The following is a 26,794-nucleotide window of genomic DNA, read 5'->3' as shown; positions in this document are numbered from 1 at the left end:
CCCCCCCCCCCCCCCACCCCCCCCCCCCCCCACCCCCCCCCCCCCCCACCCCCCCCCCCCCCCACCCCCCCCCCCCCCCACCCCCCCCCCCCCCCACCCCCCCCCCCCCCCACCCCCCCCCCCCCCCACCCCCCCCCCCCCCCACCCCCCCCCCCCCCCACCCCCCCCCCCCCCCACCCCCCCCCCCCCCCACCCCCCCCCCCCCCCACCCCCCCCCCCCCCCACCCCCCCCCCCCCCCACCCCCCCCCCCCCCCACCCCCCCCCCCCCCCACCCCCCCCCCCCCCCACCCCCCCCCCCCCCCACCCCCCCCCCCCCCCACCCCCCCCCCCCCCCACCCCCCCCCCCCCCCACCCCCCCCCCCCCCCACCCCCCCCCCCCCCCACCCCCCCCCCCCCCCACCCCCCCCCCCCCCCACCCCCCCCCCCCCCCACCCCCCCCCCCCCCCACCCCCCCCCCCCCCCACCCCCCCCCCCCCCCACCCCCCCCCCCCCCCACCCCCCCCCCCCCCCACCCCCCCCCCCCCCCACCCCCCCCCCCCCCCACCCCCCCCCCCCCCCACCCCCCCCCCCCCCCACCCCCCCCCCCCCCCACCCCCCCCCCCCCCCACCCCCCCCCCCCCCCACCCCCCCCCCCCCCCACCCCCCCCCCCCCCCACCCCCCCCCCCCCCCACCCCCCCCCCCCCCCACCCCCCCCCCCCCCCACCCCCCCCCCCCCCCACCCCCCCCCCCCCCCACCCCCCCCCCCCCCCACCCCCCCCCCCCCCCACCCCCCCCCCCCCCCACCCCCCCCCCCCCCCACCCCCCCCCCCCCCCACCCCCCCCCCCCCCCACCCCCCCCCCCCCCCACCCCCCCCCCCCCCCACCCCCCCCCCCCCCCACCCCCCCCCCCCCCCACCCCCCCCCCCCCCCACCCCCCCCCCCCCCCACCCCCCCCCCCCCCCACCCCCCCCCCCCCCCACCCCCCCCCCCCCCCACCCCCCCCCCCCCCCACCCCCCCCCCCCCCCACCCCCCCCCCCCCCCACCCCCCCCCCCCCCCACCCCCCCCCCCCCCCACCCCCCCCCCCCCCCACCCCCCCCCCCCCCCACCCCCCCCCCCCCCCACCCCCCCCCCCCCCCACCCCCCCCCCCCCCCACCCCCCCCCCCCCCCACCCCCCCCCCCCCCCACCCCCCCCCCCCCCCACCCCCCCCCCCCCCCACCCCCCCCCCCCCCCACCCCCCCCCCCCCCCACCCCCCCCCCCCCCCACCCCCCCCCCCCCCCACCCCCCCCCCCCCCCACCCCCCCCCCCCCCCACCCCCCCCCCCCCCCACCCCCCCCCCCCCCCACCCCCCCCCCCCCCCACCCCCCCCCCCCCCCACCCCCCCCCCCCCCCACCCCCCCCCCCCCCCACCCCCCCCCCCCCCCACCCCCCCCCCCCCCCACCCCCCCCCCCCCCCACCCCCCCCCCCCCCCACCCCCCCCCCCCCCCACCCCCCCCCCCCCCCACCCCCCCCCCCCCCCACCCCCCCCCCCCCCCACCCCCCCCCCCCCCCACCCCCCCCCCCCCCCACCCCCCCCCCCCCCCACCCCCCCCCCCCCCCACCCCCCCCCCCCCCCACCCCCCCCCCCCCCCACCCCCCCCCCCCCCCACCCCCCCCCCCCCCCACCCCCCCCCCCCCCCACCCCCCCCCCCCCCCACCCCCCCCCCCCCCCACCCCCCCCCCCCCCCACCCCCCCCCCCCCCCACCCCCCCCCCCCCCCACCCCCCCCCCCCCCCACCCCCCCCCCCCCCCACCCCCCCCCCCCCCCACCCCCCCCCCCCCCCACCCCCCCCCCCCCCCACCCCCCCCCCCCCCCACCCCCCCCCCCCCCCACCCCCCCCCCCCCCCACCCCCCCCCCCCCCCACCCCCCCCCCCCCCCACCCCCCCCCCCCCCCACCCCCCCCCCCCCCCACCCCCCCCCCCCCCCACCCCCCCCCCCCCCCACCCCCCCCCCCCCCCACCCCCCCCCCCCCCCACCCCCCCCCCCCCCCACCCCCCCCCCCCCCCACCCCCCCCCCCCCCCACCCCCCCCCCCCCCCACCCCCCCCCCCCCCCACCCCCCCCCCCCCCCACCCCCCCCCCCCCCCACCCCCCCCCCCCCCCACCCCCCCCCCCCCCCACCCCCCCCCCCCCCCACCCCCCCCCCCCCCCACCCCCCCCCCCCCCCACCCCCCCCCCCCCCCACCCCCCCCCCCCCCCACCCCCCCCCCCCCCCACCCCCCCCCCCCCCCACCCCCCCCCCCCCCCACCCCCCCCCCCCCCCACCCCCCCCCCCCCCCACCCCCCCCCCCCCCCACCCCCCCCCCCCCCCACCCCCCCCCCCCCCCACCCCCCCCCCCCCCCACCCCCCCCCCCCCCCACCCCCCCCCCCCCCCACCCCCCCCCCCCCCCACCCCCCCCCCCCCCCACCCCCCCCCCCCCCCACCCCCCCCCCCCCCCACCCCCCCCCCCCCCCACCCCCCCCCCCCCCCACCCCCCCCCCCCCCCACCCCCCCCCCCCCCCACCCCCCCCCCCCCCCACCCCCCCCCCCCCCCACCCCCCCCCCCCCCCACCCCCCCCCCCCCCCACCCCCCCCCCCCCCCACCCCCCCCCCCCCCCACCCCCCCCCCCCCCCACCCCCCCCCCCCCCCACCCCCCCCCCCCCCCACCCCCCCCCCCCCCCACCCCCCCCCCCCCCCACCCCCCCCCCCCCCCACCCCCCCCCCCCCCCACCCCCCCCCCCCCCCACCCCCCCCCCCCCCCACCCCCCCCCCCCCCCACCCCCCCCCCCCCCCACCCCCCCCCCCCCCCACCCCCCCCCCCCCCCACCCCCCCCCCCCCCCACCCCCCCCCCCCCCCACCCCCCCCCCCCCCCACCCCCCCCCCCCCCCACCCCCCCCCCCCCCCACCCCCCCCCCCCCCCACCCCCCCCCCCCCCCACCCCCCCCCCCCCCCACCCCCCCCCCCCCCCACCCCCCCCCCCCCCCACCCCCCCCCCCCCCCACCCCCCCCCCCCCCCACCCCCCCCCCCCCCCACCCCCCCCCCCCCCCACCCCCCCCCCCCCCCACCCCCCCCCCCCCCCACCCCCCCCCCCCCCCACCCCCCCCCCCCCCCACCCCCCCCCCCCCCCACCCCCCCCCCCCCCCACCCCCCCCCCCCCCCACCCCCCCCCCCCCCCACCCCCCCCCCCCCCCACCCCCCCCCCCCCCCACCCCCCCCCCCCCCCACCCCCCCCCCCCCCCACCCCCCCCCCCCCCCACCCCCCCCCCCCCCCACCCCCCCCCCCCCCCACCCCCCCCCCCCCCCACCCCCCCCCCCCCCCACCCCCCCCCCCCCCCACCCCCCCCCCCCCCCACCCCCCCCCCCCCCCACCCCCCCCCCCCCCCACCCCCCCCCCCCCCCACCCCCCCCCCCCCCCACCCCCCCCCCCCCCCACCCCCCCCCCCCCCCACCCCCCCCCCCCCCCACCCCCCCCCCCCCCCACCCCCCCCCCCCCCCACCCCCCCCCCCCCCCACCCCCCCCCCCCCCCACCCCCCCCCCCCCCCACCCCCCCCCCCCCCCACCCCCCCCCCCCCCCACCCCCCCCCCCCCCCACCCCCCCCCCCCCCCACCCCCCCCCCCCCCCACCCCCCCCCCCCCCCACCCCCCCCCCCCCCCACCCCCCCCCCCCCCCACCCCCCCCCCCCCCCACCCCCCCCCCCCCCCACCCCCCCCCCCCCCCACCCCCCCCCCCCCCCACCCCCCCCCCCCCCCACCCCCCCCCCCCCCCACCCCCCCCCCCCCCCACCCCCCCCCCCCCCCACCCCCCCCCCCCCCCACCCCCCCCCCCCCCCACCCCCCCCCCCCCCCACCCCCCCCCCCCCCCACCCCCCCCCCCCCCCACCCCCCCCCCCCCCCACCCCCCCCCCCCCCCACCCCCCCCCCCCCCCACCCCCCCCCCCCCCCACCCCCCCCCCCCCCCACCCCCCCCCCCCCCCACCCCCCCCCCCCCCCACCCCCCCCCCCCCCCACCCCCCCCCCCCCCCACCCCCCCCCCCCCCCACCCCCCCCCCCCCCCACCCCCCCCCCCCCCCACCCCCCCCCCCCCCCACCCCCCCCCCCCCCCACCCCCCCCCCCCCCCACCCCCCCCCCCCCCCACCCCCCCCCCCCCCCACCCCCCCCCCCCCCCACCCCCCCCCCCCCCCACCCCCCCCCCCCCCCACCCCCCCCCCCCCCCACCCCCCCCCCCCCCCACCCCCCCCCCCCCCCACCCCCCCCCCCCCCCACCCCCCCCCCCCCCCACCCCCCCCCCCCCCCACCCCCCCCCCCCCCCACCCCCCCCCCCCCCCACCCCCCCCCCCCCCCACCCCCCCCCCCCCCCACCCCCCCCCCCCCCCACCCCCCCCCCCCCCCACCCCCCCCCCCCCCCACCCCCCCCCCCCCCCACCCCCCCCCCCCCCCACCCCCCCCCCCCCCCACCCCCCCCCCCCCCCACCCCCCCCCCCCCCCACCCCCCCCCCCCCCCACCCCCCCCCCCCCCCACCCCCCCCCCCCCCCACCCCCCCCCCCCCCCACCCCCCCCCCCCCCCACCCCCCCCCCCCCCCACCCCCCCCCCCCCCCACCCCCCCCCCCCCCCACCCCCCCCCCCCCCCACCCCCCCCCCCCCCCACCCCCCCCCCCCCCCACCCCCCCCCCCCCCCACCCCCCCCCCCCCCCACCCCCCCCCCCCCCCACCCCCCCCCCCCCCCACCCCCCCCCCCCCCCACCCCCCCCCCCCCCCACCCCCCCCCCCCCCCACCCCCCCCCCCCCCCACCCCCCCCCCCCCCCACCCCCCCCCCCCCCCACCCCCCCCCCCCCCCACCCCCCCCCCCCCCCACCCCCCCCCCCCCCCACCCCCCCCCCCCCCCACCCCCCCCCCCCCCCACCCCCCCCCCCCCCCACCCCCCCCCCCCCCCACCCCCCCCCCCCCCCACCCCCCCCCCCCCCCACCCCCCCCCCCCCCCACCCCCCCCCCCCCCCACCCCCCCCCCCCCCCACCCCCCCCCCCCCCCACCCCCCCCCCCCCCCACCCCCCCCCCCCCCCACCCCCCCCCCCCCCCACCCCCCCCCCCCCCCACCCCCCCCCCCCCCCACCCCCCCCCCCCCCCACCCCCCCCCCCCCCCACCCCCCCCCCCCCCCACCCCCCCCCCCCCCCACCCCCCCCCCCCCCCACCCCCCCCCCCCCCCACCCCCCCCCCCCCCCACCCCCCCCCCCCCCCACCCCCCCCCCCCCCCACCCCCCCCCCCCCCCACCCCCCCCCCCCCCCACCCCCCCCCCCCCCCACCCCCCCCCCCCCCCACCCCCCCCCCCCCCCACCCCCCCCCCCCCCCACCCCCCCCCCCCCCCACCCCCCCCCCCCCCCACCCCCCCCCCCCCCCACCCCCCCCCCCCCCCACCCCCCCCCCCCCCCACCCCCCCCCCCCCCCACCCCCCCCCCCCCCCACCCCCCCCCCCCCCCACCCCCCCCCCCCCCCACCCCCCCCCCCCCCCACCCCCCCCCCCCCCCACCCCCCCCCCCCCCCACCCCCCCCCCCCCCCACCCCCCCCCCCCCCCACCCCCCCCCCCCCCCACCCCCCCCCCCCCCCACCCCCCCCCCCCCCCACCCCCCCCCCCCCCCACCCCCCCCCCCCCCCACCCCCCCCCCCCCCCACCCCCCCCCCCCCCCACCCCCCCCCCCCCCCACCCCCCCCCCCCCCCACCCCCCCCCCCCCCCACCCCCCCCCCCCCCCACCCCCCCCCCCCCCCACCCCCCCCCCCCCCCACCCCCCCCCCCCCCCACCCCCCCCCCCCCCCACCCCCCCCCCCCCCCACCCCCCCCCCCCCCCACCCCCCCCCCCCCCCACCCCCCCCCCCCCCCACCCCCCCCCCCCCCCACCCCCCCCCCCCCCCACCCCCCCCCCCCCCCACCCCCCCCCCCCCCCACCCCCCCCCCCCCCCACCCCCCCCCCCCCCCACCCCCCCCCCCCCCCACCCCCCCCCCCCCCCACCCCCCCCCCCCCCCACCCCCCCCCCCCCCCACCCCCCCCCCCCCCCACCCCCCCCCCCCCCCACCCCCCCCCCCCCCCACCCCCCCCCCCCCCCACCCCCCCCCCCCCCCACCCCCCCCCCCCCCCACCCCCCCCCCCCCCCACCCCCCCCCCCCCCCACCCCCCCCCCCCCCCACCCCCCCCCCCCCCCACCCCCCCCCCCCCCCACCCCCCCCCCCCCCCACCCCCCCCCCCCCCCACCCCCCCCCCCCCCCACCCCCCCCCCCCCCCACCCCCCCCCCCCCCCACCCCCCCCCCCCCCCACCCCCCCCCCCCCCCACCCCCCCCCCCCCCCACCCCCCCCCCCCCCCACCCCCCCCCCCCCCCACCCCCCCCCCCCCCCACCCCCCCCCCCCCCCACCCCCCCCCCCCCCCACCCCCCCCCCCCCCCACCCCCCCCCCCCCCCACCCCCCCCCCCCCCCACCCCCCCCCCCCCCCACCCCCCCCCCCCCCCACCCCCCCCCCCCCCCACCCCCCCCCCCCCCCACCCCCCCCCCCCCCCACCCCCCCCCCCCCCCACCCCCCCCCCCCCCCACCCCCCCCCCCCCCCACCCCCCCCCCCCCCCACCCCCCCCCCCCCCCACCCCCCCCCCCCCCCACCCCCCCCCCCCCCCACCCCCCCCCCCCCCCACCCCCCCCCCCCCCCACCCCCCCCCCCCCCCACCCCCCCCCCCCCCCACCCCCCCCCCCCCCCACCCCCCCCCCCCCCCACCCCCCCCCCCCCCCACCCCCCCCCCCCCCCACCCCCCCCCCCCCCCACCCCCCCCCCCCCCCACCCCCCCCCCCCCCCACCCCCCCCCCCCCCCACCCCCCCCCCCCCCCACCCCCCCCCCCCCCCACCCCCCCCCCCCCCCACCCCCCCCCCCCCCCACCCCCCCCCCCCCCCACCCCCCCCCCCCCCCACCCCCCCCCCCCCCCACCCCCCCCCCCCCCCACCCCCCCCCCCCCCCACCCCCCCCCCCCCCCACCCCCCCCCCCCCCCACCCCCCCCCCCCCCCACCCCCCCCCCCCCCCACCCCCCCCCCCCCCCACCCCCCCCCCCCCCCACCCCCCCCCCCCCCCACCCCCCCCCCCCCCCACCCCCCCCCCCCCCCACCCCCCCCCCCCCCCACCCCCCCCCCCCCCCACCCCCCCCCCCCCCCACCCCCCCCCCCCCCCACCCCCCCCCCCCCCCACCCCCCCCCCCCCCCACCCCCCCCCCCCCCCACCCCCCCCCCCCCCCACCCCCCCCCCCCCCCACCCCCCCCCCCCCCCACCCCCCCCCCCCCCCACCCCCCCCCCCCCCCACCCCCCCCCCCCCCCACCCCCCCCCCCCCCCACCCCCCCCCCCCCCCACCCCCCCCCCCCCCCACCCCCCCCCCCCCCCACCCCCCCCCCCCCCCACCCCCCCCCCCCCCCACCCCCCCCCCCCCCCACCCCCCCCCCCCCCCACCCCCCCCCCCCCCCACCCCCCCCCCCCCCCACCCCCCCCCCCCCCCACCCCCCCCCCCCCCCACCCCCCCCCCCCCCCACCCCCCCCCCCCCCCACCCCCCCCCCCCCCCACCCCCCCCCCCCCCCACCCCCCCCCCCCCCCACCCCCCCCCCCCCCCACCCCCCCCCCCCCCCACCCCCCCCCCCCCCCACCCCCCCCCCCCCCCACCCCCCCCCCCCCCCACCCCCCCCCCCCCCCACCCCCCCCCCCCCCCACCCCCCCCCCCCCCCACCCCCCCCCCCCCCCACCCCCCCCCCCCCCCACCCCCCCCCCCCCCCACCCCCCCCCCCCCCCACCCCCCCCCCCCCCCACCCCCCCCCCCCCCCACCCCCCCCCCCCCCCACCCCCCCCCCCCCCCACCCCCCCCCCCCCCCACCCCCCCCCCCCCCCACCCCCCCCCCCCCCCACCCCCCCCCCCCCCCACCCCCCCCAGGGAATTGTAGTCCATAACATCTGGAGTGCCAAAGGTGCGCCACCACGGTTCTATGGTGTCTCACAACTGTCCTGTGAGGTAAGCCAGGCTGAGAGTTTAGGACAGGCCCAAGCTTTCATGGTATTTATTTTATTTTTAGTATTTTATTTGTACCTTGGCCTTTGCCACCAGGCTGGGCTGGGGGCAGTTTCCAACAATATTAGAATTACAGTACCGATGGCAGAAGTGAGGATTCCAACCTGAGCCACCCAGGATCCTAGTCTGCTATTTCACCCACTAGACCACACCGGCTGCCCTGCTGGAGGCCACTGTGGGACATGGGAGTAGGTGGCCCTTTGGTCAGATCCAGCAGGGACGCGTCACCTGGTCCCTGAAGCCGTACCTGTATTCGGCAACGCCCCCGGCGTATTTCTTCATGGACACTTCTGAGCTCATGCCGTAGAACAGCTTGTATTTCTTGCCCCTCTTCTCAATCAGCTCCCCCCCTGATTCGGTGTGTCCGGCCAGCATCCCGCCCAACATGACGAAGTCCGCGCCGGCACCTGGGGCCAGAAGAGAATTGCGGCAGTGAGCACCGGCCCCCTGGGGGAGGCAGACCAGAGACCTCGCCGAGCTTCTGCCTCCTCTCCCAATTGGAGAAAAAGGAAGGATGGGTTTTCATACCAAAAGCCTTGGCCACATCCCCTGGGCAGCTACAACCGCCATCCTGCAAAATAAAAACACGGGGCAGGAAGAGTCTCACTTCCCTTGTCTTCAGGGCATCCCCCAGTCAGGGGTCTGCAACCTGCGGCTCTCCAGATGTTCATGGACTACAAATCCCATCAGCTGATGGGATTTGTAGTCCATGAACATCTGGAAAGCTGCAGGTCGCAGACCCCTGCCCCGGATTCACCACCCAAAAGAAATCTTACATCCAATTATAGTCTGAGAACGACCGAGTTCCGACCCCTCAGTGTCAGAAAACATCCTCTGGAGATAACCCCAACTCGGGGCACCCCTCTGCTTCAAGCCGCGCCCCCTGGGACAGCCATTCCACCGTTAGGACTCTCCTCCTTGCAAACTGTAGCTTGACAAGGACTCCGAAGACCAGAACCCACAAGACCTCGGGAGCTTCTCACCGAAATGATGTGCCCCTTGAGCCCGTGGGCGGCATCGGCACATTCCATGACGGCGCTGAGCTGGGGGTAGCCCACCCCCGTCTTCTTCCGCGTGGTACAAACTGAGCCTGGGGCAAGCCAAGACATCTGAAGTTAGGGGGCGTATGGTGGGTGATGGACACCCCACTCCCGCTAGGACTTTACAGTCTTCCTTGCCCATCCTCCCACTGCCTCCCTGAGCCTGGTATGATCCCATGTGTGAAGCTGATAGTCACCCGGTCCAATGCCCACTTTGATGATGTCGGCTCCTGATAAGACGAGCTCTTCCACCATCTCCCCTGTCACCACGTTCCCAGCCTGGGGAGGAGTAAAAGACCATTATGGAGATCAGGCAGGCTTCAGCAAACAGAGGCCAGACTTGGCTGAAACATACCACAACTACAAAAGGAAACAGAGGGCCTGGGGTCTCCAACCTGTGGCCCTCCAGATGTTCCTGGACTGCAATTCCCATCAGCTCTCCCAATTGGCCATGTTGGCAGGGGCTGATGGGAAATGTAGTCCATGAAGGAGCATGGGTTGGAGACCCCTGGATGCAGCAGTATCTTCACAGTGGTGGAGAAAAGTGCTATTAAGTGGTAGCCAACTCATGGTGAACCTGGAGTAAGGTAAGAGAGATTAAGAGGTGGTTTGCCTCTTGCCTGCTCAGGCGCAGCAACTCTGGACTTCCTTGGTGGTCTCCCATCCAAGTGCTAATCACAGCAGACCCTGCTTAGCTTCTAAGAACATAAGAACTAGCCTGCTGGATCAGACCACAGTCCATCTAGTCCAGCACTCTGCTACTCGCAGTGGCCCACCAGGTGCCTTTGGGAGCTCACATGCAGGATGTGAAAGCAATGGCCTTCTGCGGCGGCGGCTGCTGCTCCTGAGCACCTGGTCTGCTACGGCACTTGCCATCTCAGATCAAGGAGGATCAAGATTGGGAGCCATAAATCGACTTCTCCATACATCTGTCCAAGCCCTTTTTAAAGCTATCCAGGTTAGTGGCCATCACCACCTCCTGTGGCAGCATATTCCAAACACCAATCACACGTTGCGTGAAGAAGTGTTTCCTTTTATTAGTCCTAATTCTTCCCCCCAGCATTTTCAATGGATGCCCCCTGGTTCTAGTATTGTGAGAAAGAGAGAAAAATGTCTCTCTGTCCACATTTTCTACCCCCTGCATAATTTTAGAGACTTCAATCATATCCCCCCCTCAGACGTCTCCTCTCCAAACTAAAGAGTCCCAAACGCTGCAGCCTCTCATAAGGAAGGTGCTCCAATCCTTCAATCATTCTCATTGCCCTTCTCTGGGTCATTCCAAACTGGGCACGTGGTGGTGGAAAGTCGGTCAAGTCACAACTGACTAATAGCAACCCCGAAGAGTTTTCAAGGCAAGAGACGTTCAGAGGTAGTTTGCGGTTGCATTTCTCTGCATGGCAACTCTGGACTTCTCTTGGAGATCTCTCCTCCAAGTACCAACCAGGGCTAGCCCAGCTTTGCTTCCAAGATCTGAAGAGATCGGGCTAGCCGGGGCCATCAGGTGAGGACACCTTCAGGATACTGATGCTGGGGAGACAGTACCGGCCACAACGGCCGACGGAAACAAACAAAACTCTACCCAAGCCACTGCTGGAAGAGAAAGGAGCAAGAGTGCTCAGGACATACCATGATGGTGTGGTCTGGAAAGCTCTTCCGCACGTCTCTCAGAAACTGGACAAAGTGTTCCGAGTAGCCATTGGCCACGTCCAGGCAGATGTAGCGGACCTGAGGCACAGCCTTGAGGATCTGCTCCAGCAGCTTGAAGTCTGAGGCCCCAGTGCCTGAACTAGCTGCCACATTCTGGGAAGAGGCACAGGACAGACCACTGAGAACCAGGAAGTGGGAGAAATGGGGAGACAGGTGGAGGCAGCAAAGTCCTTCCCCAGACTGTACTATCTTAGACTGTTAAGGAAACAACAACTGAATGGAAAACTCCTGGTGTCCTTTTACCGCTGTGCTATAGAGAGTGTCTTAACCTACTGCATCTGTGTATGGTTCTCCAGTTGCACAGAGGCAGATAGGAAGGCGCTCCAAAGGGTGATCGCTACTGCACAGAGGATTATCGGCTGCCCTCTCCCCTCCTTGGAAGAACTCTATAATTCCCGAAGCCTAAAAAAAGCCCAAAATATTCTGAGAGACCCGTCTCATCCAGCACACTCTCTTTTTGAACTGTTACCATCTGGCAGACGATACAGGTCTATAAAAACTAGGACAAAGAGGCTTAGAGACAGCTTCTACTCTAGAGCTGTGGCGATGCTGAACTCCGGGGCTTCGTGTTGATGTGTTTGGGGCTGTGTAGTGATGGGTGGAGGAAGGGGAAAGTGAGGATGGGGTATGAGTCTGGAATTGTGTGCATCAAGGAATGCTGCTGTAAATTTTCGTTGTGCGTGCACAATGACAATAAATGCTTATGCTGTTATGAAGGGAAACACCCAAGGAAAAGCCCAGGGGCTGAGGCAGTTGTTTGCTGCGGAGGACCAGAAGTGAAGTCGCGTCGGCTCTCGCTTACCTGAAGGCACTCTGGATTCTGGGCTGCAAACTCCTTCCACTCTTCCAGGCTATAGTGTTTGTGAATGGCTGTAAAAAGACAGAACTGGGGGAAGGCATGAAAAGAGCAGAAGGTGTGGCGATTAACGGAGAGACCAACCACACGGGAACCAGGAAGTGCAAATCTGGTCTTATGCCTTCTCTTCCCCCTTTAGCAGAAAGGTAGGGACCATGGCTCATGGGTAGAACACCTATTTGCCCTGCAGAAGGCCTCCAGTTCAAGCCCCGGCATCTCCGGTTAAAAAGGATCTGGAACCGGGTGATAAAAATGACCTCTTTGCTAGTCTGAGAACACAAGACTAACTTTAAGGCACCAAAAGTCTGACACACTGTAAGGTAGCTGCGTGTGTTCATGAGACGGGCTGGGAGAAGGAAATCCAGATGTGAAACTGGGCGATAAGTAGAGCATGTGGCTATAATTGGCTCAGAAAAGTTCATGGCCATATGGCAGTGGTGGCGAACCTTTGGCACTCCAGATGTTATGGACTACAATTCCCATCAGCCCCTGCCAGCATGGCCAATTGGGCTGATGGGAATTGGGCTGATGGGAATTGTAGTCCATAACATCTGGAGTGCCAAAGGTTCGCCACCACAGCCATATGGGGTTGGTTGGGACCGACAGCCTGCCCTTGAGGTGTTTGGTGTTATCAAGAGTTCCCGACAACAGTCCTACCTTACAGAGGACCTTGGCCATCTCAAAGGTGCCCACCGTGTCCATGTTGGCGGCAATGATGGGGATACCAGCGTATGTCTGTTTGGAATTCCGGAACACGAAAGACCTCATTAGGTCCACCTAGAAAATGGAAGGGCATCTTAGAGACGACTGGCTGAGGGAAGCAGGGTACCGATCCTATATTCTGGGTATCTGCCAAGAGACTGGTTTCTCCCGCTTAAGAGGAGAAAACAGAATGCTGGGAAGTCACTCCTTTGAGGTAGACCAACCACACTGTAACCCTCATCTGGAAAGAAGCAGAGTAGAGCCCAATATGGTGGACTAGATGTGCATTTGATCTGATTCAGCATTCCTTGACGCTTCTAGCACCCAGAGCTTAAGCATAAAACTTGAGAAAGCTAGGTCCTTCCTTTTTTAAAAACAGAATGTCCTAGTCCATTGATGGCAAACCTTTTCGAGACCGAGTGCCCAAACTGCAAACCCAAAACCCACTTATTTATCGCAAAGTGCCAACATGGCAATTTAACCTGAATACTGAGGTTTTAGTTTAGAAAAAACGGTTGGCTCCGAGGCACACATTACTTGGGAGTAAGCTTGGTGGTAGTCGGTAGCTTTGCTTTGAAGCAACCATGCAACACTTCGAATGGGTGAATCATGACCTTAGGAGGGTTTAGAAGCAAACCCCATTGTCAGCAACCAAGCTTACTCCCAGGTAAAGGATCGAACTTTAGTTCTTCCCATGAAAATCAGTGGGGTTTAACAGCACTGAACAGGGTTACCTACATGTCATGCCCAGCGACCCAGGCCAGCCTAAATGTGTGTGTGTGTGGGGGGATTTTCCGCCCCCCCCCCCATGACAAACTCTGTGCACGTGTGCCCACAGAGAGGGCTCTGAGTGCCACCTCTGGCACCTGTGCCATAGGTTCACCACCACTGTCCTAGTCCCTATAGATTCAGAACAGAAACGTTTTTAAACATGACTGGCCATGCAGCTGACACTTCAGTCACAACACAACTCTGTTCATCCTTCCCACAGCCTTGTTTGTAAGGAAAGAGCTCCTGCAATGTTGCATGCTTCATTTGGTGGCCCACCGTCGCTCATGCACTCCTTCCAGCTTGTAGGATGAAACGAAATGTTTCTTCTCACCTCACTGCGGGACTTGAGGGTGCTCCGTTTGGGCCTCAGGAGGACATCCTTGAAGTCCAGCTTGATGTCTGTGTCGATGTGTGGCATCTTGGACCTCTGCACCAAACAAACAGATACAGGGATCACATCAGGAAACCCCCCAAACTCAGCTTTTCCTCCCAGGTCATTTAGGTTCCTAGATGCCAACCCGTGTGGCAGCTCCTGTTGCAACTCTGCAGTGGATCGGAACCCAAGACCCTGGAGGGGTCCCATCAGGCACGTGGGGTAACTAATGGGAGAGGGTCTCTATGACACCCACTTCCAGCTCCTCATTCCCCTCCCACACCTGCAGACTTCCACTTGGGGGTACCTGGTAGCAGGAAGGGGGGCGGATTCTGCAGGTACCCCTGTCTCTTTGCTCCCCTGGTCCCCTTACTCTTGACGGCGCGGTGCCCTCTGGGAGATGAAGTCTTGATGAGAGTTCTACCCAACGCTAAAGGGACTTGAATAAACTACAACTCCCATAAAGGAGCGCGGCGACGATTGTTAGATGGACAATGTGATGCGAGTGACTGTAACCCGTGAACCAATGAAGTTCGCGGACAGGAAGGGCCACAATTCCCAGCATTCCCGCGCGAGGAAAAGAGCCGAATGACTTCATTTCTGTCGCAAAGGCTGGCGGTTGATGTAGTCCCATCACCTCAGGGGACTTCACGGAGTGTATCTATGGCGGGGCTGAGCGGCGATTCGGTAGATCTGAAAATCCCTCAGAGCATAGGTGTCAAACTCGCGGCCCTGCCAGCATGTTATGGACTACAGTTCCCATCATCCCCTGCCGGCATGATGCTGGCACGAGATGATGGGAACTGTAGTCCATAACATCTGGAGGGCAGCGAGTTTGACACCTGTGCCTCAAAGCATCACTCTTAGGACACTTAGGAATGAGGACTACATCTCCCATCGTGCACTGCGGCACAAATCCGCCCAAGAGCGAAACATTTACGTTTAATTTTACAGTCGCACCAAATGCTTTGCTCGTTCTTATAATTCTGATGAGAATCAAGTGAGGGGGATTTGGGAACTTCCATTATGCTGGTTTGGGAGGGGCGACGGAAGTGACGTCACGCAGGCAACGCGACAGGAGGAGCCGAAGGCGCAGCCCGGCAGAACCGCTTCCGGGGTCAGAGGTGGGCGTGTAGTCGGTGTAGAGGTGGTCACGATGCTGATTAAAGTGAAGGTAACGAAAAAGGGGAGGCGGGTGTCAATATGGGGGGGGGGGGGCGCCCACCTTGTGCCGCGGGGCACGATAGGACAGAAGGTGCGCCGCCTCGCCTCGGAGCCTCTTTGAACCGCGGTGCATTATGGGAGAGATGCCGGCAATCCCCCCCCCCTCTTTCTCTGTGTTGTTTGGGCAAGGGGTCAGTAACATTTCCTTCCCCGCAGGTAGAAGGTAAACAGGTCAAGATTCCCGTTCAGGTGGCTCGGGAGGGGGGGCTTCCTTTGTTGAGGCACCCACCTGGTCAGGTTGGAAAGGACAATATTTGTGACATCCCATACAATGCCTTTGAGAATTTATTACTAAGTACAGTCCCATTACGTTTCTTAAGTTGCCTATGTGCCCTCATTATATGTTTTGTTATTACCTTTATATCCAGTTGAATGTTACTTATCATATAAGCACAATATATCTTTATGAATAATCTTTATGAACGGTTTATGAATTATAATAATAATAATAAGCCTTTATTTGGCATAACAATAATCATAACAATAAAAAACCTGAGATAAAAGGTATACAGATACAAAGGTTTAAGATAAAAGGTATACAAATACAAAGGTTTAAGATAAAATATAAATTATTGATTGTGCATCACCTCCAGTAAAAATTGTGCAACCAATTCACAAGTTTCATTGTCAGAATTGTCCAGAAGAAAAGGAAGTCTACTTGATTCTTCCATTTCACTAGGTATCCTAGAAAGAATGTTGGAATATTTTGATCTCGATATTAGCAGATTTTAGGGCAGCAAAAGCAGTTGATGTGCCAATGTTTCAATTCTTCTTCTTGTTAAGTTCACCACAAGAGACATACCCTTTCGCTCATTTCCAGAAGTTATTGTTAAAATCTACTCACCAGCCAATAAAGTGCCGGAGGGGGGAAAACATTGAAGCGAGCAAGTGTGAGGGCTCTTCTCTGCATTGGATTAGTCAAAAAATACAAATAGGGAGCCATCCTGTTTTGATATAGGGGTATTGAAAGATGTAAGGGTGAACAAGTTTTCATAGCAGCCCTAAATAAATTAATCCATTCGCTTTCCAACAATTTTTGTTTTAACAAGTGTTTATGAATTATCTATTGAATTTATACTCAAACTAATTGCATATACCAATTAGCTCATTGCCTTGTATCACTATATATACAGTCCATGTTTCTTAGGCTTGGCTGGCCTAAATATTTTTAGTACAGGTTGGAAAGGCAACCAGATGAGAGAAGACACAGGATTCCTAGCGTGGACTTTGCCTTTTTTTAAATCAATGCTGCACTCTGGGTTGACGTTTTCCTGGCCCTTTCCACTATAGCACCAAGTTCTTTTTCTTGGCACCAGACCCCGTCAACATAGGATTATAATTGTGAAAATATGGGAGTTTTGCCACACACATGTGACAATCCTGAATGGGAAATGTTGTGGCTGCAGGGGTTAGGATTGGCATGAGGACTGGGGGGAATGGCCCATGGGGGAATGGTTTGTGAATTGGCTGTTGTCATCTGTAGAAGTTGGCAGTGGGCTTCCTAGAGAGCAATGCCCGTCAGCTGACTGGAGGGTCCCAGTGGCCTGTTTTGCCAAATTATGGGCTGTGGCCGGCACCAGAAGACAAGGCCACCAGTGAGCCAAGCGGAACACTGTGCTGGTGTCTTGGGTGTGTTGTGCCAGTTCAGGGTCACGACAGTTTGCCAGAACTGAAGCATAAGCAACAAAGTGCCCTCAGTTATACCCCACTTCATGCCCCATGTCACATAACACCACCCCTGACTTCTAGTTCCCAAAGGGGGATGGCACCCCATCAATCTCACGGTCCAGAGACAATGCACCCTCCCCTGTGATCCAAACAACCTACATTCTGCAGGAACTACAACTGCAGGTGTCTAATGAGCTGCTAAGCCATTGCCTGGGAATCAGAAGTGCGGAGTGAGAAAACACAACCACAGTGATTAAGGGGGAGGGGGGAAGAGGAGAGGAAAAGGATCCTGTGTCCCGGGCGGGAGACAAGACAGCATCAAACCAGAAATGGGCTGATCATGACAGTGTGCCAAAGAAGAAGAAGAAGAAGAGTTTGGATTTATATCCCCCCTTTCTCTCCTGCAGGAGACTCAAAGGGGCTTACAATCTCCTTGCCCTTCCCCCCTCACAACAAACACCCTGTGAGGTGGGTGGGGCTGAGAGAGCTCAGAGAAGCTGTGACTAGCCTAAGGTCACCCAGCTGGCATGTGTGGGAGTGCCCAGGCTAATCTGAATTCCCCAGAGAAGCCTCCACAGCTCAGGCGGCAGAGCTGGGAATCAAACCCGGTTCTTCCAGATTAGATACACGAGCTCTTAACCTCCTACGCCACTGCTGCAAACCAGAAATGGGCTGATCATGACAGTGTGCCAAAGAAGAGGCTGCGGTGTTGGTTTGGAGACTGGTGGGGGTCAAATGTGACTGTTGGCTGAGGTCTCTCTGTCTTCCCTTGCAGACCCTAACTGGCAAAGAGATTGAGATTGACATAGAACCCACAGACAAGGTACTGGCCGTGAATCCCTGCTTTTTTCTGTGCCTGTGGAAGGGGTCAGGGTTGGATCTACCGTTCCGTGCTGTGACCTGCGCCTCACGTCTTGTCATGTGCTGTGACCCCTTTGGACAGAGGTTGAGAACGGAGGGCAGCCTGTCTGTCTCATGGCATACGACTGTCTTGCAGAGGGTGGACTGGGAGGTGTTTGCGGGCCGGGCAACCCTACGCCCATTTGTGCTTCAGTCCCGGATTCTTCTCTCTGGGCACTGGGGAAGTTGGCATTCTGCTTTTCAGGGGCGATTGGAGGCTTTGTCACGTGGCATGCTGTGACCCTGCGAGAGAGGGTGCAGTGGCTTGCCGTAGGGGCAGACCTTTGACTTCTCCCCATCTTCCTCCCCCATTCTGCCAAGGTGGAGAGAATAAAGGAGCGAGTAGAAGAAAAAGAAGGCATCCCTCCCCAACAGCAGCGGCTGATCTACAGTGGCAAGCAGATGTGAGTGGGGGGGGGGGGGGAGGGCAGGAACTCTAGCAATCATGAGATGCCCTAGAACAGTGATGGCGAACCTTTTCGAGGCCGAGTGCCCAAACTGCAACCCAAAACCCACTTATTTATCGCAAAGTGCCAACACGGCAATTTAACCAGAGTACTGAGGTTTAGAAAAAACGGTTGGGAGAAAGCCTAAAACATGGGTCCTCAATGTGGTCCCCTCTGAAATGTGTCCTGGCACCCACCAAGTGTTTTTTGAAAGTGTGTGGAGCCAGATGGGGCCTTTGCTCAACAGGTCTTTTGATTGGACGCTGGAGATTTGATTGGCTGTGTGGATTTTTGAATATCCTCCACACCACAAGGATCTTCGCAGCGTGGCGGAAGGCAAGCTGGGGCAGCCATTTTGTGGTTGGCTTCACCTGCCACAGCTGCCATTTTGTGCCTGCACCAACCGTTTTGCATCATAATTTTAAAGGTGGCCACAGGGTCACCTTTAGCAGAGGCTGTCATTGTGTTGCATCCAGACCGGTGTTTCCAGGGATGTAAGAACTTCCACCCACAGAGCATGGCTTTCCTATCTCTGCTGTCCCAAAGCTGGAGGAGAGGCAATCCTTTGGAACAGGAATTTCAGGGACATTTGTATGGCTGCAAGACAATAAACTCAACACTCCACAGGCAAATGTCCTGCAGAAACACTAGTCTGGACTCCTTGCCTTTCCAAGCATTAGATGCCCAGAAAATGTGTAGCACGTTTCAAGCTTACATGGCAGGAGATGCTTACCCCTATTTTGTCTTTCCCCCAGGAACGACGAGAAAACTGCAGCCGACTACAAGATCCAAGGTGGGTCGGTGCTTCATCTGGTCTTGGCGCTGCGAGGGGGAGACCTGCGATGATGGACCTTCTGCCCTCTCCCCCAAGCCCCACAAAGCACAGACCCCTCCCGCCCCGTCTGCGCGTGCCAGAAGCCATTAGCAACCCTCCTACACTCCTCCTGGTTCCAGGACGATGGCCTCTCCCTCCCGGGATGCTTCCGCAAGCTGTCATTTGAGGGAGGCGCTGTTGAGGAGGGTGTGCCCTTGTAGGGGGGCACAGCCACCCCCATGGCCCCCATTCTCTTCCACCCCAGCAAGTTCTTAGGAGCGACTTGTTCGTCTGCTGTTTGTTTGTTTTTTGGCACCCGTGTTGAAATGTTACCCCCCTGACCCGCATTGGAATGGCTGAATGTTCAATAAAGGTCTTTCATAACCTTGGTGGTCTCCTGAGTTGTCCTTACTGGGGGGTGCTTGGAGGGAAGGCTTCCTCGGCTAAAATTGGAAGGTGCTTCTTTCTGTGCACCACTGAAGGATCTGGGCCTGCTTAAGGATGAAGCTTGTCTCCCTGGGTGTGTTGATCTTAATCCTCTTTAAAATGTTGACAGAGAGGATTTTTTTCTCTCTTTCTCACACTACTAGAACCAGGGGGCATCCATTGAAAATGCTGGGGGGAAGAATTAGGACAAATAAAAGGAAACACTTCTTCACACAACGTGTGATTGGTGTTTGGAATATGCTGCCCCAGGAGGTGGTGATGGCCACTAACCTGGATAGGTTTAAAAGGGGCTTGGACAGATTTATGGAGAAGTCGATCTATGGCTACCAATCTTGATCCTCTTTGATCTGAGATTGCAAGGGCCTGAGCAGACCAGGTGCTCGGGAGCAACAGCCGCAGAAGGCCATTGCTTTCACATCCTGCAGGTGAGCTCCCAAAGGCACCTGGTGGGCCACTGCAAGTAGCAGAGAGCTGGACTAGATGGACTCTGGTCTGATCCAGCTGGCTTGTTCTTATGTTCTTATGTACTCCTTTTCACCCGGAATGGTAGTTTGGGAAGTGAGATGAGCACAATATTACCCGTACTTGTGTCCAACCACCCAACACCCAACTACTTCTCTGAAAATAAACGGGGCAGCACATAGGGGTTAAAGGCTGATGGTGAAAACCAGGATTCAAATATTTAGCCTCTCTGCCATGGAGCGCACTGGTTCACCTGGTGATAGTCAACAGAACCTACCTTGCAGGCTTGTTGTGAGAATAAACAGGAGCAGGACACTTCATCACACAAGTCTGTAGAAAGAGTTCTGCAGCACTCAAAAGCTTGCTTGGTACTGTATTATCTTGGTTGGTCTTACCCTACCTGTGGCTTGGTGGGAAAATGAGTGTGGTACTGTGGTTAGACTTCTGGACTACAGGGGCATACCTATAGAAAACAGTGCTCAGGGCAAGCACTGAAATTCTTACCCCCTCATGTGTGAGAGACTCAGCGTTGAAATTACAATGGGACCACATTAACAGGGCCAGGGCCGTGTTTCCTGTTCGAAACAGAGGAAAAGAGTTGGGCAGAGATGTCCCCACAACTTGCATATTGCACAGGTGGAGACAGAGGTTAATACCTTTTTCCCCACCTGAAAATATACATGCACCCCGGGAACCCATAATGGGTAGTGTTAAAGACTACAGGAAAGAGAAACAGATCAAACAGGAAAGGAGGAGGAGTAGCATTATACGTAAAATATTATTACAGGTGTGAGCAGGTTCATGACTTAAATCCTGCAAGACAGGTGGAGAGCATTTTGGGTAAAAATTAAGGGGGTGAGAGAAATAGCTCTGATCTCATTGTGGGGGTCTATTATCGACCCCCCATGTAATGGGCAGCGTTAAAGATTATTACGTAAAAGATTATTACAGCCGTGAGCAGGTTCGTGACTTAAATCCTGCAAGCCGCATTGAGAGCATTTTGGGTAAAAATTAAGGGGGGGAGAAACAGCACTGATCTCATTGTGGGGGTCTATTATAGACCCCCATGTAATGGGTAGCGTTAAAGATTATTACGTAAAAGATATAAGTAAAATATTATTACAGCTGTGAGCAGGTCTATGACTTTAATCCTGCAAGCCACGTTGAGAGTATTTTGGGTAAAAATTAAAAGGGAGAGAGAAACATCACTGATCTCATTGCGGGGGGGGGGGGGTCGGGGGTCTATTATGCCAGTCTGGATGATGAATTCTCTTGGAACAGATGACCAAACTTTCAGAAAGGAAAGAAGTAGTAGTAATGGGAGATTCCAATCACGATTCTATGAATGGGATCTTCACGCAACGTGTGATTGGTGTTTGGAATATGCTGCCACAGCAGGTGGTGATGGCCACTCACCTGGATAGCTTTAAAAGGGGCTTGGACAGATTTACGGAGGAGAAGTCGATTTATGGCTACCAAACTGATCCTCTTTGATCTGAGATTGCAAATGCCTGAGCAGACCAGGTGCTCAAGAGCAGCAGCAGCAGCTTTCACGTCCTGCCTGTGAGCTCCCAAAGGCACCTGGTGGGCCACTGCGAGTAGCAGAGAGCTGGACTAGATGGACTCTGGTCTGATCCAGCTGGCTTGCTCTTATGTTCTTATGGGATGAGGATCCACCGGAATTTATGCAAGAATTGCGACATCAGGACGGCTGAATGGTGTGGGAATAAAATGAGGGGGGGGGGGGAGCTGACTGGGGGTCCTGCTGGGGAAAAAGGGGTGCATCATGCCCGCCCCCAAAGGTTGGCCTGGGCCCGGCGGAACCCAAGGGGTTAACCGGCGCCCGGGCCGCGGCACGTGGCCGAGGGGGAAGCCCCGGAGGCCGGGCCGGAGCCTGTGAAGTCCCGCTGTCCGGAACCGAGATGAGCGAGCGGCCGTCGCTGGTGGTCTTCGATCTGGGTGCGCCGGAGGGACGGGACGCGTGTCTGGCGCTGCACGTCGGAGTGCTGCTCGCGCGTGCACGAGCCTTGATTGACAGGGGGGGTTGGAGGGTCAAAGGGGGGGGGGGAATGTCGGCGCCACCTCCTCTCCCGCTACACCCAGGGCTGGATTCGAGTCCTGGCGGTCCCTCTCGTCCTGCCGAGGCCCCTTGTGGCTGCTTGGCCAGGCAGCAGTCCAACAGGTGGAGCCGGTTGAACGGCTGCCCTGCAGCTGGTGGGAACGAGCCGGGAAGGGGGCTCAGTCACTTGCAGAGGGAGAAAGACGGGGAGGGGGATTCGAGCCGCTTTCCTTCTGTGTCCCTTGCAGATTATACCCTCTGGCCTTTCTGGGTGGACACCCACGTGGACCCCCCTTTCCGGAAAAACAGGTGAGAAAACAGCTGGAAAAACCATTCCTCAGCACCCTTCCTGAAGTGTGTGTCGGGGAAAGCTGCCCCTGTGGGGTTTCTGCCTGCGGCATTAGAGGCACTGAATCATTTTTTCCCTTTAAAAAAATGTGGCCTCCTAAACCCAGCCTTGTCCCAGTCACTGCTGTCTGTGTTTCTCCCAGGGACGGCTCCATACAAGACCGGAATGGGCAGCCGGTGAGGCTGTACCCCGAAGTCCAGGCTGTGCTGGAGCAGCTGCATCAAGAGGGGATCCCCATGGCCGCCGCCTCCCGGTAAGTCTGCGTTCCCCTTTCCCTTCTATTCATAGTCCAGATTATTCCTGGAGGCTCAGGATGTATGGATCTGGATTCCCCTTCAGACCTCGCTCCCCCTTCCTCGCCTGGATTAGAAGGATTGGATTCTAATCTGGAGAACCGGGTTTGATTCCCCACTATTCCACCTGAGTGGCAGAGGCTTATCTGGTGAACCAGATGTGTTTCCGCACTCCTGCATTCCGGCTGGGTGACCTTGGGCTTGTCACAGTCCTCTCTGAACTCTCTCAGCCCCACCGACCTCACAAGGTATCTGTTGTGGGGAGAGGAAGGGAAAGGAGCTTGTAAGCCACCTTGAGTCTCCTTACAGGGGAGAAAGGTGGCGTATAAAGCCAAACTCTTCTTCTACGTAAGGTTGCCAATGTCTAGGTAGGGCCTGGAGAACTCCTGGAATTACTACTGATCTACACATGACCGAAATCAGCTCCCCTAGAGAAGGTTGACCATGGCAAATTTAGTGGGGGTCAGTGTCACAACCAAATAGCCAACAAGACAATGTTTACTCTGTCAGACACACAGGACGTTGCTGCCAAACTTTATGACATATTACAGGAAGCAAAGTTCTAAAAATAAACCATACAGCATGCAACACCCATCTGTAATATGTTACAAAGTTAAACAGGAAAATGTAGAAATTCTCTTGCTTGCCCCAGGAGAAAGTGGCAGTTTTGTAGGGTAGACATTATACCCAGGCCCCTTCCACACACGCAAAATAATGCGTTTTCAAACCACTTTCACAACTGTTTGCAAGTGGATGTTGCTATTCCACACAGCTTCAAAGAGCACTGAAAGCAGTTTGAAAGTGCATTATTCTGCATGTGCAGAATGAGCTCCAGTTTAGGACCCCCGCTCTATAATTTCCAGGAATTTCCCAACTCAGAGTTGGTAACCCAACATATTACTCTTTAACCCACCAACCTGGCCACTCCCAGATTTTTATATCTGTGCATGTTTGTTCAAAAGCAGTGTATTCAGGATGGTTTACTCCCAGGTAAATGTGCTAACAGTGCATTTATATATTTGCTAGGTTTGTCATTCAAATCTCACAAGACTCAAGGCAAATTGTACCGTGTAAATCGACGTCAGCAATGGGTGAAACGTTTCATTAGCAATGTACTGGCACTCGGATTTGAGGAATCTGAAACGCACATGAAATATTAGCTAGGATTCGTTATGCTGATACAATTCAGAAAAATTGTATTGTATAATAAGCGAATGTACTGATAGCAGAGGGTACTTTTACTGTCAGAGTGGATTCATGAAGTCTCCTTGCAAATGATAGGCACAAGGTACTAATCATTATGACAAGCTTTCTTGAATTATTCATCAATGTCAACCTTTGGTTGGCTTGTCAATATCATAAAAAGTATTCCCAATATTTAAAAAACTTAAATTGGCTTCTTTATTTATTATTTGATTTTTATTTACATTTATTTATACTCTGCCTTTCTCAAAGGGACTCAGGGAAAATTGCGCATCGTGAGTCAGTGCAATCAACAAAAGGCGGAGTATAAATCCAAACTCCTCCTCTTCTTCATTGTAGCTCTGTTGTCTTATTGTGTCACTAATAGATGATAAGGGATCTTTCATCCAAATCCAAAACCTTTATTAGGCATAGGTTCTATTGCCCCCCGTTGAAACCAGAACTAAGCTGCCTTTTCCATCTTGGTAGGGCCCTGATTCCATCCTGGGCCCTGCCTTCTCCTCCCTTCTCCTTTGGTCTTTAGACCTGGTGCCTCTGTGTGTGTTTTTACACAACCTTTGTTGTTTAATTTGTATTTATTGTTTTAATTGCTGCTGAATTTTAATGAGTTAGATTTTATGTTATATTGATTTACTGTTCTGGAAACAGTCATGTTGTGAGCCGCCTCGAGCCCTTCGGGGATGAGGCGGCCTATAAATTTTATAAAATAGACAGACAGACAGACAGACAGACAGACAGACAGACAGACAGACAGACAGACAGATAGATAAAACCGGTGTGTGTCAAGAATTCCAAATACAATAAGAAGGTCATTATTGCACAGCTTGCAGTACACAGAGTAAAAATATAGCCACAGCTTCAGAGATTTCAACATTAGAGTTATTTAGAAGCTTATCAGAAAGGAGCATAAATCCTGTTGGTAATGCAGTTCTCAAATCAGCTCCAATGTTGTCGTATTTTGAACAATGAAGCAGAATATGAGAAAGTGAATCAGTTGTATCAGGACAAAATCGGCAGCAACGCTCATTTCGTGGAATATTAGAGAAGCGACCTTGAAGATGTACTGACGGAAAAGAGTTACCCCTTGCTCTAGTCATGACCCGTCTGCAATTGTAATTAACAAGTTGTTCAGGGATCTTTCATATGCACCCCTAAACGTGGCCGTTGTCCCTGCCTCTTCTCCCAGGACAGGTGAAATCCGGGGGGCCACGCAACTCCTGGATCTCTTTGGCCTGAATCGCTTTCTCCGCTACACAGAGATCTATCCGGGCAGCAAAGTCACCCATTTCCAGAGGTGAGACACCCTCTGCCCAGTCCTTCCTTGACATAAATAGAACAGCCATTACCGTTCTGATATCAATATGATATGCGCAATCTGCAATAATTGCCCTTGTCATGGTGATTCTCCACTCCTCCACAAATTCTTCACCACACTAAATGGGAGGATAAAAACCCTATCTTGAGCTCTGGAGTGTGACCAATGGTGGGATTCAGCCGGTTCGCACCACTTCAGCAGAACCGGTTGTTAAAATTGTGCTTGTAAACAACCAGTTGTTAAAATCTGAATCCCACCATCGGAACCGGTTGTTAAATCATTTGAATCCCACCACCGGACTTGTGACGGCATAAATCCAATCTTTCTTCCTCGTATCTGCATCTCCTCAGGCTATGCCAGCAGACCCAGATCCCTCTTTCCCAGATGCTCTTCTTCGACGATGAAGCCCGGAACATCCACGACGTTAGCAACTTAGGTACCTGCAGATTTGACCTCTCGCCCAGTTCTTCTGACCAAGCCACTCCTTGACTGAACAGTCCTGTTGTTTGCTTTCGCGTGCATGTATTTTTGACACTAAGGGATGGGTTGTCAGTTGACGACCTGAGGGAGAATAAAGTGAATGCTGTCTTGTAGCTTCCATGTACAATTTGCCAGCGGTTGCTTATTCTCCCCAAATACCTACATTCTAAAGAACCTCTCCAATATAGGCTGGATGACAGTCACAGCTGATTTATGGGGGCTGCTTAGGGTTTTCGAGGCAAGAGATGACCAAACGAGGTGATTTGACATTGCCTAATTTTGCACAGCAGCCCTGGACCGTGGTGGCCTTCCATCTAAGAAGTAACCAGGGCTGATCCTGCCAGCCTGGTGTAGTAGTTAAGAGCAGGTACACTCTGATCTGGAGAACCGGGTTTGATTCCCGGCTCTGCCACTTGAGCTGTGGAGGCTTATCTGGGGAACCAGATTAGCTTGTGCACTCCCACACATGGCAGCTGGGTGACTTTGGTCCCAGTTCTTCGGAGCTGTCTCAGCCCCACCCACCTCACAGGTGTTTGTTGTGGAGGGGTGGGGGGAAGGGAAAGGAGGTTGTAAACCCCTTTGAGTCTCCTTACAGGAGAGAAAGGAGGGATATAAATCCAAACTCCTCCTCTTCTTGGTTTCTGCAGTTGGGCTTGCCTGAGTCATCCAGGTCAGGATGGGAATGAATGCTGTATATGTTTATACAAGCAACTTAATTGCTGTAATTCAGTTTGAATGCAGAAATGAAAGCCTGAGTCTGCTATATCTTCCTATAATCCAGTTCTAATCTAGATTAAAATCTACTTCCAACACTTCTGATTGAGATAGATTAATAGAATGCATTTGTAAATAATTTCAAATGTTTTACTTTTGACCCCCAGTTTATTTTCCTCGTTTTCTTTCTTGCTTCTGCCCAGGAGTCACGTGTATCCGTGTCCCCAATGGGATGAACCTCTCCCTCCTTAAGAGTGGCCTGGAAGCCTTCGCTCGCTCCTGAGTCGTCACCAGAGTTCCCTGCCTCAAAGCCTGCCATCCTCCCTTCTCTCTTTTCACACTTGGGGGTGTGAGGACTGAGTTGAGGACTCTGGTGCTGTCCAATAAACCTTTACTGGTACCCTGCAGTGTGCTTCTGTGTGTATGGAGGCACCCCTCTCCTTTAGCTCTCTTGGTGAAAGGCAAGCTATGAATAAAAATTGTAAAGGTTTTAAAAACAATGCAGGTGTTCAGTCGAGAGTACACATCTCATTCAACAATACTGGACATATTAATGGAGTGAGCAGGATTTGTATTTAGTTTGTCAGATTGTGGAGTAAAAAATGTTGTGTTCCTTCCTCCACCGGTTGAATGTCATGCTGGTCACTTATGGCGACTCAGTGAATTGTAATCTTAAAAAAAACCAGGGATGCCTTTGAAGGCAAGATTTTCATTCAACGATATTAACAAGCCTGCAAGGGAGTGGTTTGGACCAGTTCGAGAAATGGGGAGACTGCTCCTTTAAGACCCAGAGGCCTGTCACGTGGTTTTGCTTTCCCCGCCTAACCCCACAGCATTGGTCAGATGTCAGGAATGGTCCAAAGAGAGAATACAA

General features: G+C 62.5%; 4 protein-coding genes across 5 annotated transcripts in view; 3 read left to right on the top strand and 1 right to left on the bottom strand.

The window, feature by feature from the left end:
* TGM1 (transglutaminase 1) overlaps positions 1 to 8,205 on the top strand; it is a 68,572-nt gene extending 60,367 nt beyond the window's left edge. Inside the window, exon 6 of the mRNA XM_048516835.1 lies at positions 8,102 to 8,205. Within this exon, the coding sequence (XP_048372792.1) occupies positions 8,102 to 8,205 (104 nt within the window). The remainder of the gene's footprint in view (positions 1 to 8,101) is intronic.
* A 96-nt stretch (positions 8,206 to 8,301) lies between these two features.
* On the bottom strand, positions 8,302 to 13,816 carry GMPR2 (guanosine monophosphate reductase 2). Its single transcript, XM_048516834.1, has 9 exons — positions 13,692 to 13,816; positions 13,505 to 13,600; positions 12,358 to 12,477; positions 11,647 to 11,730; positions 10,764 to 10,937; positions 9,335 to 9,416; positions 9,081 to 9,187; positions 8,626 to 8,668; positions 8,302 to 8,504 (listed from the first exon to the last, which is right to left on the bottom strand). Exons 2-9 carry the CDS (start codon positions 13,589 to 13,591, stop codon positions 8,302 to 8,304), a joined length of 900 nt encoding a protein of 299 aa, XP_048372791.1. The 5' UTR covers positions 13,592 to 13,600; positions 13,692 to 13,816.
* Positions 13,817 to 14,574: 758 nt separating this feature from the next.
* NEDD8 (NEDD8 ubiquitin like modifier) lies at positions 14,575 to 18,986 on the top strand. Its single transcript, XM_048518289.1, has 4 exons — positions 14,575 to 14,720; positions 17,214 to 17,261; positions 17,660 to 17,742; positions 18,540 to 18,986. Exons 1-4 carry the CDS (start codon positions 14,703 to 14,705, stop codon positions 18,628 to 18,630), a joined length of 240 nt encoding a protein of 79 aa, XP_048374246.1. The 5' UTR covers positions 14,575 to 14,702; the 3' UTR covers positions 18,631 to 18,986.
* Positions 18,987 to 21,311: 2,325 nt separating this feature from the next.
* Positions 21,312 to 26,537, top strand: MDP1 (magnesium dependent phosphatase 1). Of its 2 annotated transcripts, XM_048518287.1 has the most exons (6): positions 21,313 to 21,466; positions 21,815 to 21,875; positions 22,058 to 22,168; positions 24,598 to 24,705; positions 25,077 to 25,162; positions 26,124 to 26,537. In XM_048518287.1, exons 1-6 carry the CDS (start codon positions 21,430 to 21,432, stop codon positions 26,201 to 26,203), a joined length of 483 nt encoding a protein of 160 aa, XP_048374244.1. In that variant the 5' UTR covers positions 21,313 to 21,429; the 3' UTR covers positions 26,204 to 26,537. The 2 variants fall into 2 exon arrangements, with proteins under 2 accessions (XP_048374245.1, XP_048374244.1); XM_048518288.1 differs by lacking the exon at positions 24,598 to 24,705 and having other exon boundaries at positions 21,312 to 21,466.
* The last annotated feature ends 257 nt before the right edge of the window (positions 26,538 to 26,794 follow it).

The sequence above is a fragment of the Sphaerodactylus townsendi genome, linkage group LG15 (assembly GCF_021028975.2).
Source record: "Sphaerodactylus townsendi isolate TG3544 linkage group LG15, MPM_Stown_v2.3, whole genome shotgun sequence".
Taxonomy (NCBI): Eukaryota; Metazoa; Chordata; class Lepidosauria; order Squamata; family Sphaerodactylidae; genus Sphaerodactylus; species Sphaerodactylus townsendi.
The sequence above is the reverse complement of the archived record's forward strand: the minus strand, read 5'-3'. Positions and strand labels throughout refer to the sequence as shown.

Excerpts from the sequence above, each read along its gene's own strand:
- MDP1 (XM_048518287.1), top strand. The coding sequence starts at position 21,430 with ATGAGCGAGCGGCCGTCGCTGGTGGTCTTCGATCTGG. Across the intron at positions 24,706-25,076 it reads AAAGTCACCCATTTCCAGAG|GCTATGCCAGCAGACCCAGA; the intron begins GTGAGACACCCT and ends GCATCTCCTCAG. Across the intron at positions 25,163-26,123 it reads CCACGACGTTAGCAACTTAG|GAGTCACGTGTATCCGTGTC; the intron begins GTACCTGCAGAT and ends GCTTCTGCCCAG.
- GMPR2 (XM_048516834.1), bottom strand. The coding sequence starts at position 13,591 with ATGCCACACATCGACACAGACATCAAGCTGGACTTCAAGGATGTCCTC. Across the intron at positions 11,731-12,357 it reads TGGCCAAGGTCCTCTGTAAG|TTCTGTCTTTTTACAGCCAT; the intron begins GTAGGACTGTTG and ends GCCTTCCCCCAG. Across the intron at positions 9,417-10,763 it reads TTCCAGACCACACCATCATG|GCTGGGAACGTGGTGACAGG; the intron begins GTATGTCCTGAG and ends ACTCCTCCCCAG.
- NEDD8 (XM_048518289.1), top strand. Across the intron at positions 17,262-17,659 it reads ACATAGAACCCACAGACAAG|GTGGAGAGAATAAAGGAGCG; the intron begins GTACTGGCCGTG and ends CATTCTGCCAAG. Across the intron at positions 17,743-18,539 it reads ATCTACAGTGGCAAGCAGAT|GAACGACGAGAAAACTGCAG; the intron begins GTGAGTGGGGGG and ends TCTTTCCCCCAG.